General features: G+C 45.9%; 1 protein-coding gene and 1 long non-coding RNA gene across 2 annotated transcripts in view; one reads left to right on the forward strand and one right to left on the reverse strand.

Moving 5' to 3' along the window:
- The window catches only part of LOC129383066 (uncharacterized), a 162,132-nt gene that overhangs the window by 41,026 nt on the left and 107,353 nt on the right, over window positions 1-13,753 (reverse strand). The gene's annotated exons all lie outside the window — the stretch shown is intronic.
- Window positions 5,301-13,753, forward strand: part of LOC126524285 (3-oxoacyl-[acyl-carrier-protein] reductase FabG-like) — a 65,061-nt gene continuing 56,608 nt past the window's right edge. The window contains exon 1 of the mRNA XM_050172614.3: window positions 5,301-5,418. Coding sequence (XP_050028571.2) covers window positions 5,382-5,418 — 37 coding nt within the window. The 5' untranslated portion in view covers window positions 5,301-5,381. The remainder of the gene's footprint in view (window positions 5,419-13,753) is intronic.

Consider the following 13,753-nt stretch of genomic DNA (forward strand, 5'->3'; position numbering starts at 1 on the left):
AGATAACGCTCTTTCGCTATTGAATCCTTGACAACATATTGGACATTAGAAACACAAGCAGGCGCATATTGTGCTAACTGATAACTTTGGAAATGTGGTTAGGCACTAAAGAAAGCCCTCCCCCCCTAAGAAAAAGGATACAGTTGCTTTCCCTATTAGCTGAAACATAGTGCTTGTGGTTTAAAAAGGGCCCCCAACACTGCACAGCGGCGCCGACATAGAGGAAATTCAAGAGCGAACCACTTTCCAATTACTCGCATTTATCAAACCAGCATATCGTGGTTCAATGTAGCCCTGTAGTCCAGGGGCCAGTTCCACCACGGGTACTGTGTCGGAACTCATATTTCATGTTAATATTATTTGTCACAAAATCACAGTATTTTTTTTCTTTAGATCTTATCATTAGACAGCTAAAATACATCCAGCGATACCCTCACCTTAATATTTCAGTACTTTTCGTTCTAACGTACATATCCGTGCTGATCCATATGTTACAAAGTACTGAATATGTACCCAATGCTTTCGTCCAGGAAGCTGTTTTTATTCCTTATGATGCCAGCAAACCGAGCCTGATACCACCAAGGCTCAGAAACCTAATCGGGAGCGCGCACAATGTTTTCGCACACCTTGTGGGATGTACCGCAGCGCTGAAGTGCTTCTTGTATAATGTATGAGAATCGGTTGTAAAGACAGACGTGCAAGGTTGGGCCATGTGCTTAAGCGCATGAAGTTGATTTGTACCAAGATAACCTGTCCAAGCTTTCGCACTTACTTTATAAGAAGTCAATACCATCAATATGCCGGCTACATTTAAATGCACGAAACAAAACTAGTGAAAGGATACAAACAATGTTAACATCATTTTATCATTCGAGTGTTCAGATTGGTATCCTCTAGATGCGGAGTAAGTTGAGAAGTGGTTTGCGTATTAAACAAAGCTACGTTAATTAAATTTTCAGTAATGGTTCTTACGTGGCTCAAGAAAATGAGCAGTTTGGAGCCCGTCCACGAGATTATGCAGCCAAGCGAAAAAAATTCGGCTAAACGTGCTTCTGTAAAAGCCACGCGAACAAAAATTTTCCAAGTAAACACTCTTGGAAGACGTAACTGACGCAGGAAAAGAACATCTGAAAAGTCACAGAAAGCACAGACAGCACTTCAAGACGGGACACAAAGGAGGAGCCACACACAAACTGCGCTAACTTTAAGCACTGTTCTTCATGTGATAATGAAACAACTAGCCTGTCAGTCATTCCTTCCAAACCTGTAAAGTCTACCTGACCACTTCTAGCCTTTTGTGATGCTGTCATCAATAGTATGGCCCCGTGAACATGTTCCCCATGGCCACATAGTCGCGTTCCATTTTTATTCATGCTACTTTCGCGAAGGCAAGCGTTTTAAAGTTTTAGTGTCCATACGGCAGTGAACGCATAGAGAAAGAAATTCAACAAGAGGGGACACTCTTCAAAAACTGGCAACAGGAAACACGTCACGCGTAGTTTCAACAACATCCGTTAGTTGACGCGAGCATCAGAAAAAAAGAATGTGAAATAAACTTCCAGACAACGTTTTATTTATTTTATTCCTTCCCACTAAAAGTGAAAAAGTTTTGCGTGTAAATGAACTGATACTTTGCAACTTTTTGTTGCGTTGCCTAGCAACAAGCTAGCGGCACGCCAGACGCGTGTGCATACGTCATGCGCCAGACAAGCAGCAGGAGCGAGCGAGGACATTCGTACGTGCGAAGCTCGCGTGCTCGGCGACCCGTCTGTTTTGGATATAGTCCATTTTTTTTGGGCTAAAGTTAGCTAGAACAAGGCCACTGAGAAGAAGAACAAGGCCACTGAGAAGGCGACATATGCCGAATCTTGGCAAGCCCTAACAAAACAACAGCATTCACTAACAGGATCACCGCAAGCTTTTGCTGGACAACCCCCGACGTCTAGAGTCGGTGATTTGTGCCGGTACGGTTTGGTGCGGTTATGCTATTTCAGAAAAAAAAAGCATGCAAACGTGTCTAGCAGACGACTTGTCAAGGGCGTGCAGAAGCAGAGCCGCATTAATTAAAGCACGCCGCTGAGTCCAGGAAACACAACGAAGCGGTCGCACGTCCAATAAACACTTCTTTGCCCGCCACGAGTTTTGCGGCTATATGGCCTTGCTCGATGTTGTAGATTTGACTGAGACAGGCGTATTTCGGTGGGGGCTAAATAAAAACGCTCGTGCACCTTCATTTTGACACATGTTAAAGAACACCACGGTGCCAAAATTAACCAGGAGGGCTCAGTGTTTCACATGATCTGAGGATTCTGTACAGGTACCAGTTCAACGCACGGATTTGGTACCCAGCCAAAATAATATCATTGCTTCGCCTGATAGGCGTGTAACTGGACCTAATGGTTCAATTCAGGCACCTTCACAACGAATGACTGATACGCCCTGTCTCCCTGCTTTCTCTGAAGCACCTAACGCTCATGTATGTGAGCCTTCGTGCTCACTTGCAGTTCGCCACAACTCTTCGCTCCCAGCTGTGCCTGAAGAGCGCGTCAGTGTATCTTCGGATTCTCTTGGATCTTGACCTTCGTTTTCAGAGCCCTCTGACGGGCGCTTCAGAGAGCTAGGAAGCTGAAATGTCGTATTCATCTCCGCCTCCGGTTCCGTCTGGTGGATGCTTAGCTGAGCAGCAAAGCTCAAAAGCAACTTCGGAAACGCCACTTCATGTACTGCAATTGCCTCGGTGGTGAAAACGGCGCGCCAGAAACCGCGCCACCTACAAAACCTTATTTCATGATCATTTTATGTGCTCATATTGTTATTACTTGCATTTATGTGACATACCTGGACAGGTGTTCAGGTGTTTTGTTGGGTGCTGTGCAGTCCCTTGTGTTCCATGTTCATTTTTTGTTACGTGTTTTTATGTGAATTGGAAAAAAAAAACCGAGTCCCCTATTTTACTGTTTTCCGTTCTTCATGGAGGAGAAGGTTGAGGAAGGATGCCAAAGTAACGTATACTATTAAAAGATGTATAGTGATGCTTCCCCTGGCTTCTTTTCAATACGCCTACTGACAATTTCAAATTCTGACGATTGAAATTGTGCAATGTATATTTTTAACCTACTGGCCCTCGCGACGATGTACAATGCCTCTCTCTGCGGGCAGCTTTACACCGACTGGACTCAAGTGCGTTGTCCGAGCCAAAGATACTTCGACCGTGGCCACACCCGTCACTGGCATGAAAAGCGATTCGTGCCCTAATACAATACTTGAAGTGCACCGGCTTAAGAGACCCTTTATAGTCTCCTTGTGCATCCTCCCACACGCACTCAGTGCTAACTCCTCTTCCTTTGTCCTCTTTCTATTCCCCTTTCCCTCACCCCCGGTGTAGAGTAGCAAACCAGGTGCTCATGTGGTTGACCTCCCTGCCTTTCCTGTCCTCGCTTTTTCTCTTCTCTCTTCTCTTAACAACTGTATGACGTTCCTTCTTCCCAGAAGTATTTTTTTTAAATAGGGGGATGGTGTTACATGGGGGTTTCGGTTTCGACACCGCAACTTACTCGGCCTCAGCGGGCGCTATGATAGCAACGCTGAGGCTATTCAAGAGGAAGCTTTAGCTCGGCCCAAACTCCGACCGTGCCTATTCAAGTACATGTAACACGCAAAAAAAAATAGTTTCTTAGATAACCGTTGAACTGATTTTAATGAAATTTGTTGCAGTTCAGGGAGAAAGTTAAATTGCAGTTACTGTTGGACGCAGAATTTCGATTTATTGCCTGCATTTTGTTAAAAAGATTTTCAAAAATTCGATATCACAAAAAATATAGAGGCACTAAGTTTACAAAGTAATATCTCTGTATGAAGAACAGATATCGCGGTTCTGTAAACGGCACCTAGTAGATCTCCGAAAGCGGACAAATTGTTTGTAATTTTATATATTACGTAAATTTGTTACGTTGTGTACAAGGGTTCCGCAAAAGCTCTATTTTCATATTATATATTTCTTCTTTAGATTCATGTGCAGCCTATCTGTTTTGTCCGCTTTAGGTGGACTATTATATGCAATTGATAGAATTGGGACGTCATTTTTCATTGCTGAGTTAGAATTGTAAACTTGATAGTTTGATGTCTGAAAATTTTCGATTTTTGCCCATTTCTAATAAAAAAATTACTACCTAAAGCAGAATTCGAAACTGCAAACACTAGATTTTAACTTTTTCTTTTAAATCCAACAAACCTCGCCGAATTTGGTGTAGTGGTTGCCGATAAAAGCGAATTCTGCATTTACATGTATTTAGATAGGAGCACCTGAACTGAAGCTTCCTCTTAAAGGGCCGCGCTTTCAATAAACACTCTCGCTGCCTCGGTCCCCGTCTGCGTCTCTCTTCAGGCCACCGTCCCGGCGTGTCCAACGCGCCCGACGTGGCGATCATGGCAGCCACGCCGACATAACAGAGAGGCAGACAGAAGATTCTTTTTATACTGTATTCGCGCCGCAATATGGACACTCGCTCGCGCCAAGAGCCCAGACACCTCATTGCCTTTCTCGTGGAGGCTGGTGTCTTCATCGTCTGTCGATGGTATCGAATCATATTTTCAGAACCTATGAAATGCAATCAGGTATAGTTGATCTGCTTCATACACAGAGAGCAGATGTTGCTGAAAATGGCAAACGCGAAAGAAGCAAATAATGTTTCGTCGTGTCACAAACGAGCCGCAAGATTTTCTATGAACAAAGAGGATACAGAATTGTACAACTAACAGTCAGCGTGTAACAGATGTTCAGCGTCAGTTGTACAAACAGCTGCATGCTGCATTCCGACATTGACCATGGCCTCGCATATCGCAGCTACAAAAGGCCACAAAAGCGCTGCTGCGATATTTAAAAGATACAGGGTTGAGTCAGCGTCTGTGATCCGGACTGAGTGACTGAACGATATCCCCGGTGGACTTTCTCTTCTTTCTTTAATCTTTCCGTCCCCGTTTCCCTTTCCCCAGTGTAGGGTAGCCAACCGGGCTCAGTCCTGGTTAACCTCCCTACCTTTCATTTATCATTTGCTCTCTCTCTCTCTCTCTGGCTTCAGTACCTGACTGTGAAAAATTGTTTGTTTTTTATTTTGGTGGACGCTCGCGTTCCTGGGGTAGAGTGCGGAATAAAAAGAAAAGCATTCCCGTGGAAAAGATTCAACAGGGTAGAGAGGCCGAAAAGCACTCCACGAGAGGCGCCATCGCTTCAAAAACGACTCGCTCAAACAGCCGCAGTCTTATCTCGGTGCCGTTATAGTAGCCTGAGCGGCAGAGAGCGACTGAATCCAGCTGTATCCAGTGTTTTCACTCGCTGCCAGGCAAACGCGCTGGGAGGTTGCTGGAGGCTTTCTTTTTCCAACATGCAGAAACTGAAAGACAAGGTCGCCTTGGTTACTGGTGGGTATAACGACTTCGTTGCATATCATCAACTGTTGCCTTGATTAAGTGAAACGCAGTGGATGATGTTTGATCACGTGCAGTACTACCGATAACAGGTTAGCAGCGTTAGCGCGACCATGTTCATCTCATCTCTATTTCGACTGAACCACCGCATTTTGCGTGTTCGTGTGGGAAAAGCGTAGCACTCGCTGTATACAGAGTGTTTTTCTTTAGCTGCCCCAAATATTTAAAGTTAGAAAAATATAAATAGTGCTAACGTTATCTTTATCATTCGAGTGTATGGATTGGCGGCCTCTAAATAAGGGGTGATTTCCGCAATCACGTGCGTAATTAGCGAAGTAACGCTAACTAACTTTTAATTATCAGCAATATGTGGCCACAGCAAATGAATACTTTAGGGCCCGTTCTCCGCACTACCTCTCCCAACGATCAAATTTTGAATAGCAGTGTTCATGTGGGAGCTACGCGAATTATTAGTTCCGCTTGGTTGGCTCCTTGAAACTGAAACTGGCTGGCAAAACAGCGCCTGTGTCGTTCATATTTCGCCTTTCGTCACGTCTCCGATATCCCCGCTGGCCCAGCCCCGCGAGCAGCTTGCGTTATCTGCTTGCTGTCTGCGGCGTCGGCCTAGCGCTTCAATGCTAAATATCAATCAAAGCAATCAAAATCAGCGAGAAAAGGATGCCGAGGAAAATCAGCGTCGCATGGGGTTTTTCATGGCGCGTTTACTTGCTCGTCATTTTCATGTCTCATTCCATTATTTTCCTTTGCGATAATCGATAACCGGGAGCAGTCGCAGGTTCCGTTTAGCTGATAGCAAGAACGGAATTATACACAGGCCAGAAAAATAGATTTACAATAGGTGAGTGCGCCTGTCCCGTGCGCATCTCTTGGTGTTGCGTATCTTTATTAGCGATCGCCAAGGTTTAACGAGGTATGCTCAAATTATCCACAAAGAAAGATCGTCATCAATTACATACGTAGTTATATGATTCATGTGTCTGAGCTCTGTGAAGGTCAGTAAACTGGCTCTTATCTCACTGCGCAGTTATTGCAAGCACGAGCGCACAACACGACAGCTCTAGCTTGTCCGTCAATTGCTGCGCTTGCCAACGCGCTTGCAGACCTTATTCCCCTGCCTCGGTCCCTGTATGAACTCCTTGAATTTGAGCCATCCCGGCCATGGCAGCCGCATTTCGATGGGGGCGAAATGCGAAAACACCCGTGTACTTAGATTTAAGTGCACGTTAAAAAAACCCAGGTGGTCAAAATTCCGGAGTCCTCCACTACGGCGCGTCTCATAATCGGAAAGTGGTTTTGGCGCGTAAAACCCCATAATTTGATTTTCTTTTTTTTTTTATTTGAGCCCGCAATCAAAAGCTGCCTTACACACTTTCACTTCAGCACATCTGGCACAAGATGTAAATATACTCTTATCGTACTCTGTGGTAAATGAATTACTTAGCACTTCGAACTTTCGTACTAACATTATAAGACGCTTGATCAGGCATTTTTAGAAGCCATGAATCGATCTCTGCTGCTTGTCATATGTGCGCGAAATTCTCTGTTCCCATCCTACCAGTTGCAATCATGGCTACCTTTAAAGTCATATATTCATGGTTCTGCATTCTTCACTTCCCTTTATTGCTTGTTTTAATGTGTTTGCGAGATCCTCTGTTCTTGCTAATCTGTGCTGCTGTTCTAAGCAGTAGCGCATGCTTCTCTCATTGACACCTTTCTTCTCTTACGGGGTTTGCATTACTTCTCCACCTTTAGTTTGTTTTGCCAAAGTCTCCAGTTTCCAAATAATTTTGATAGTCTTCCAAATCGTCGAAATAGTTAAAAAGTAAAATAAATTATTGCTCCGTCATTACTGCGGAAACAGCCCCACGCAATTTGTCTCTGTTCCTTTCTAAACATCAATAATTCTACGCTTAACCTTCCCCAAGAGTTTGTTTCCCGTATTCAATACTGCAGACAAATTCGCTCCTCAATCCCACTATGAATGTATTACACCTGGACACCCGGGATGCGTGTTTCCTGAAGCAATCAGGTATGAGCTCCAGCGCTATAGCAATGGCAAAACTAGAGCAGAGGCACAAAGTATTTGATTTTGGATACCACAATGCTAGATTAACTTGAGCACACCCCGAGCCGACTTCTATAAGTTATTGTCCTCTATTAGCGGCGAGAATTAGGAGTGGCGCCCTCTCGCGAGTGACGTCACGGCCAGGACGCCGCTCGTTCGGCTGCCGCGCGCGCTCGTTCCCTTCGTGTATGCTTGGGGTATGGGTGGCCCGAGCCGTGCTTATTGAACGATATGTCGGCTTCTTTCTACTGCCATGACTGAACCACAGTTTCTTCTCCTAAAGCGCATGAGTCAATAAATTTTGCGGCCTGGATATCGCAAGCTGCGTAGCGTTGAAGGAGTCTACTGGCATTGCAGTGGATATATGAGCCGTGTCTGTCCATAAACTTTGCGTAAAAGGAATGTCTGCAAATTCAACACGCGAAGTTATGTATGATACCTCGCTGAACACTGAACATTCCCTTAGTATTTAGCTATAAGAGACAGTGCATTTTACATGGAAGAAAAATCTTGGTAATTGGCATCAGCATGTTATCCGTGTTAGAAAGGCACTGCCCAGCGAAGCTGTCATAATGATTCTTATTACTTTGGTGTGTTGTTCTATTCAAATATGGTCATTCATTAATGCGTAAAAATATAGTTAGGCGCGCATTTCTTATGAAAAAGCTTGCTGCTACATTCATCCGCCTCTGAAACAGGCCTCCAAAAAACGAATTGCTTATGGCTGCTAACACAACGGCGGGTCATGTAGAGTATTTACATCGTTAATTCACAAACGCCATAATAGCAATCACCTGAGAGAAAAGTTTCGTTGTTAAGATCGAGAGCCAATCAATTGCAAATGATGAAATGTTTCATAGTGGCCCTCAGTAGCCTTTAACGACAATATGGCACACCCCTGGTCACTTAACGGTAGCAACCGACTGTCGGTATGGCGAGGCACGCTATGTTCGCGAAACCCATCAGTTCATTACAACTTCGAATTGAAACCACAAAGGTTTCTTCTACAGCGCCAACTGGAATGACTAAAGTATTCTCGAGCTACTACAGCGCAGCTTAGATTGCCTAGAAAACGAAAATTGAAGCACCTTCTGTCTCACCATGTCTCGATCCAGCGTTTATTCATACAAACGGATAACTATTCGCTTCGCCGGTACATAAAAGAGAACCTTGCCCAACTGCAGGCTAAATAAAGTTTGCTCCAATCCAATGGCAAACATTCATAGAGAAAGCACCACAAGCCTTGCATATACTTTCACTTGATTTCTGGCCCTCCACCGGGGTATTTTGATATCTTCAATATGTCCCATACTACTAATAATTGACGCTTCGACTTCTTTCTGGCTGCAGCCATGCGGTCCAACAGCATATTCCACTTAAAAATTTGGGCCGACCAGCCTGTCTCAGTTCGCCAAAAAGATTCCTCATGTATATTCCTCAAGCAACAAGCACCAGTAAATTTCTCAAGTGAGTTGAACGTGTAGCACGGAAAAGGGAATATATATTGGTACATTTCTATTTGCAGTCTGTAAATAGCTGTAAGCCTTCATTAACTTTACTTCAAATTTCCGCCGCTTAAAATAAACATGTGAAGCACCGCCTAATGTTGACAAGCAGTTAAAGAAGCAAGTGGTGCTTGTAGAATATAAACTGCAGTATTAAGTCCCCGTGTTACTGCCGAGCTTTTCTGTGAAGAAATGCAAAAATTGGATATTATATCATGAACTACTTGTCGTGAGCAAACCTGTTTTAGCGGATTAAAATCAACGTAACTGTTGTAGAAGTCATATATAGCCAGCGTTTGTGACATGTTGCACCGTGGCTGGTATGGTATCATAACTGGATTCTTATATGCTATGTTTTTGCGATTGTCCATCCGCGCATAAAAAACCCGCAATGGGCTGGTCTGCGCTCCTTCGGCTGGCACTGTAGCGTTGCCTTTGAGAGCTGCATTGTTGTCTAAGAAATTAGCTCTTTGAATAAATGTTCGCAAAGGAAGACGCCGTAAAAATATATTTGAGACGATCACCATAAGTGTACAAGCAGAGAAAACGAGGGCGAACAAAAGAAAACACCGCAGAAAGCTCCCGGACAACGCCCGAACGGAAGCAGACGACGGCCGCGAGTCCTTGCCCTGACGTCACGCGAGCGGCACTCGCAGCGCCCCTGTAGTTCGTTCTCGGGGCTAATACATCTCGCGCACCGCCTATAGAGGCGCCACTGATAGCCACCTAGCGGGCGCTTCGAACAGTACGCGCGGGATCAGTAGCAGACGACAACCCTTTGCAGCAGGGATGGCTGAGGTTCGCGGCTGCGATTTCTCCTTTGTTCGGGTGCCAGGCTGCTGCTTCTGCGGTGACAGATGTAGGGAAGACGCTCACCTCAGTGGGAGCGGGTATCAACATGATGTTACCGGTGTTTGGGACAACATGGTCCACATACGTGCCTGGTGCGTCCCGCAGCCAAACGCCATGAACCCCATTTACATCAAGTGGAGCTTATGTTAACTAGCCGATAAATTTTATAGAGTAATGCGATCTCGCTATCATCTTTTTCTTTAATTTTACCCTTGCCATAATGCTGCTTCTGTACCTCAATAATTAGCACCCGTCGTTAGTGCAGACTTATATCAAACAAATCCGCACGGTGCGATGTCTGCATATGCCGTTGGGATCTTTATGCCGATGAATACAAGTGACATTGCCGGATTAGTGCAGTCGAAGTCGCCTCAAGAACAGTAATTACGAATTTATTAATGGAAACGCGCACATTGCTCAATGAAGTCACCAAACGCACGGGTTAATAAAAGCGCGTGTTAGTGCTGTACCTACGATGAACTGCCGTTCCCGCTGCAGATTCTGCAATTTTAAATTTCCCAAGGGAGCTGCTTGGAAACGTACAAAGCTAAAGTCTGACCAACTTTTCAGTACTTCTTTTTTATATTACTAGAGAGAGGTGCCACATGATACATTTAAAGGCAGAGCAGCGCCAGTCAATGTACATGAGCGCTGGCGGCAAGGCGGGGTCTAGTCTTCTGCAGCGTAAGCACCATAAGAAAGAATTCAGTTGAGTACAAAATTCACATGCAAGAAAAGACTACGTTGTGGAACAAATTGCTCGGCGTGTTAAGTCTCCTCAGGCAGCATCGAGGTGTGATGACTTCCCAAACGTGACACGAACATTTCAGCGAAAAATGGAACAAAAATACCATATGCAGCCACTATTAGCAATTTTCGCCCTGAACTACCTATTTTGTAAACACATTTAAAAAAAAAACACAATATCTAAGATGCCCTCGGGCGAAAAGAATAAAGCTGTTAAAGAAGCACTTCCTTGGTATCATTCCGATAACACACAGCGTGATTTATACACTTTACCTCGCAGCTCAAAAGAATCGACAAGAGTTATGCATGAAGCAACTAGCAACAGTTAAACATGTGCAAAGTCACGCATAAAATTGATGTAAAAACCTGAAGTGCGCGACAGCTGGTGCGAAGATTCACCGGGCCACATAATACCAACAATTTCATTTCTTGCAAACTTCTGTAGCTTTTACATACAATACAATGCAGTCGCGCTGCCTAGATAGCACAACGCGGTAAAGAAGCAGAAAACAATATACCGTATTTACTCGATTATAAGCACCCACTTCTTTTTCACGATCGCGATGCCCAAAGTGAGGTGGGGTGCTTAGATTCGAAATAATCTAGAATGACCCCCCACCCCCCACCCTCTTTTCGCTGCAACATCGTGACGAGATGAGTGCGAGAAATAACTTTTTATTTTGTAAACATTCAAAAGAAAATCGGTGCAGACAGCGAACGCACCGCTTGGGTCGGATGCTCAGTTACAATCACTGCCACTCGAGTTCGTCGCACAGCTTGAACCGCCGCTGTTGGTATCCCACAGCAGGTCGTCTTCCGTTTCATCGAAGTGGTTCGTGATTGAGCACTTCTTAAATGATTCGACCACAACGTCCACTTGGACCCGTTTCCAAGCGTCCGAATCCACTTGGGATGGTTGATGGGCACGCTTTCTGCAGCTTTCGCCGTACAGCCGTACAGTCCGGCTGTGCGGCTAGATCGCGCCGCGGACGCCGGGCCACCTCGGGACTCCGACGGCTCCGCCTCGATGACAGAGTGAGCAAGCGGGCTTGGCGGCCTTGGCTACGCGCTCTTCCTAACAAATAGGGGTGTGCTTAGATTCGCATGCAAACTTTTTGCCCAAATTTTTCGCGGGAATAGAGGGGCGGGGGGGGGGGGGGGGGGGCTTAGTATCGCGAAATTACGGTAAGCGGCAAACGGCATTCCGAACTTCAGTGAAATGCCTTTGAACCGCATGCTGCACTGCAGACGAACTTCGTCGCTTACGCGTCTAACAATGATGGAGTGGGGAAAAAAAAAAAAAACACCGACGCGACAAAGGAAAGAATGAGACAAGAAATTTCCCGCCGAAGCAACGATCCATTGCTACCGTTGCTCCCGCTGATGAGGCTTTGGGGGGAATGATTAGCACCGTATCGCCGGCACGTTTTCGCCGGTATTTGAGCCCCACATCCTGCAACAATTCTTCTTCGACATTCCTTGAAGCGTTGGCCACCGCACACATGCGAAGGGTGTTGCCTATTTGCTCTGAAAACGTGAATAAGACAGAGAAGCACTATCAACGCCACAACAAACTACGGCGCGTGGCTATCTCCTCTACCCTGTGTTCTGCGCAAAGCCGCGTCCATCGGAGCGCAATACGCGTCCAGAAAGTGGAAACCTTAGAAGAAAAAGTGAATGATACCCATATTAAAGTGTAAGCATTAGGAGCATACTATACTTCAATATAGTAGTATAATTCAAAATAGTAGTATTTTACATGCCAAAACCATCATTCGATTACAAGGCACGCGGCAGGGGGCACTCCGGATTCATTTGGACCATCTGTGGTTCTTTAAGGTGCCCCTAGTGAACGACAATACAGCGTCTAAAAAATGGCTTATGATATCGTATGGTGGCCGCTCCAAGTCTTTTCCTCTAAGCTGCCATGATATGGCGCTCCCCTCTGTCCGAGTCAAAAGAGCCTCAGCAGCAGACGCCTAGAACGATGAAAGCGGATCCGTGGGCAACTTCAACAATTACGAGACTGTATATGTATATGTATATATGTATATGTATGCACGCATGTATATGTATGTTATCTATGGGAAGCGAAAAAAAAAAAGCATTTGAAAGTCAGCGCTTGTGTTCGTTTCCTGTCCTTGTCTCGGTGTGCGCTGTGATTCACCGACCTCGGAGCGGCTCCATGTGCTCTAAGGGAGAGACGCTGTTTGACAGATTAGATCGCAAGGTGGAACCAGCCCAATACATCACGAACGCTCCGTTTCAACCAGATCAATACGATGTCACGTGTCAGAGCGCTCTGGGTTGCTCGATAACGGCTTGCCGAGTATAAGACAAATTCGGAAGAGACCATGCACTGCTTGAATCGATGTAAGAGAAGCTTTGATGAGACGTCGAGGTGAAACGGCACACTTGGAAATGAAACGAGCAGCGGTTCTCGGTGACGAACGCATCCCGTAACTCGCCCGCACGATCATCAGCCGCGTTGGCGTACAGAGAGCCAAGGAACGTTGCATACAGAGGAGGTATTCTCTTGTGATCACTTCCGGTGGTACCTCATCTTCGAGAGATTTCGCGTATTTCAAAATCGGACGCTTCGAAGTGGATGGACGAAAGTGTTTGTGGTATAGCTCCAGAAACGCCGCCAGCTGGAACCGCATGCTGTGTTTGTTGCGATAAGAACGCAACGCGGCGGCGATGGTGTAAGCTGCTGCGGCAAGCTCCCCCGCCGCCATCTCCTCTCGTGATTGCGAGGATGCGTTCCTGGTAATCGGACCCCTCGCGCGCAAGGCGCGTCTCGGCGTCTAGCGAGGTGCTGAAGTGCATTGCGGTTGTCAGCGCCCTCACGCAAAGGAAGGAGAGAGTGGGAAGGAGAGCGGCGGTGCTCGGTGGGATCCACCGCACTTGATGACGATTTATTGGCGTCCCCTTTGAAACGGGGTGGTGGCAAGCCTGCTTAAATTAATCACGCATGCTATTGGGGGCGAGCTCCACCACTGGAAAAGCTTGCGCCACCATCGGGGTGACGTGACATGAGGGATCACGTGGACACAGCGGCCGCGTCTAGCCGCGTCGGCTGCTTCGGAAGCGCCGAAGCGAGCTGAAAACGAAAGTTTAATGTCCCACCTGCGCCGCA

Source organism: Dermacentor andersoni, chromosome 3 (genome assembly GCF_023375885.2).
Source record: "Dermacentor andersoni chromosome 3, qqDerAnde1_hic_scaffold, whole genome shotgun sequence".
Lineage (NCBI taxonomy): Eukaryota > Metazoa > Arthropoda > Arachnida > Ixodida > Ixodidae > Dermacentor > Dermacentor andersoni.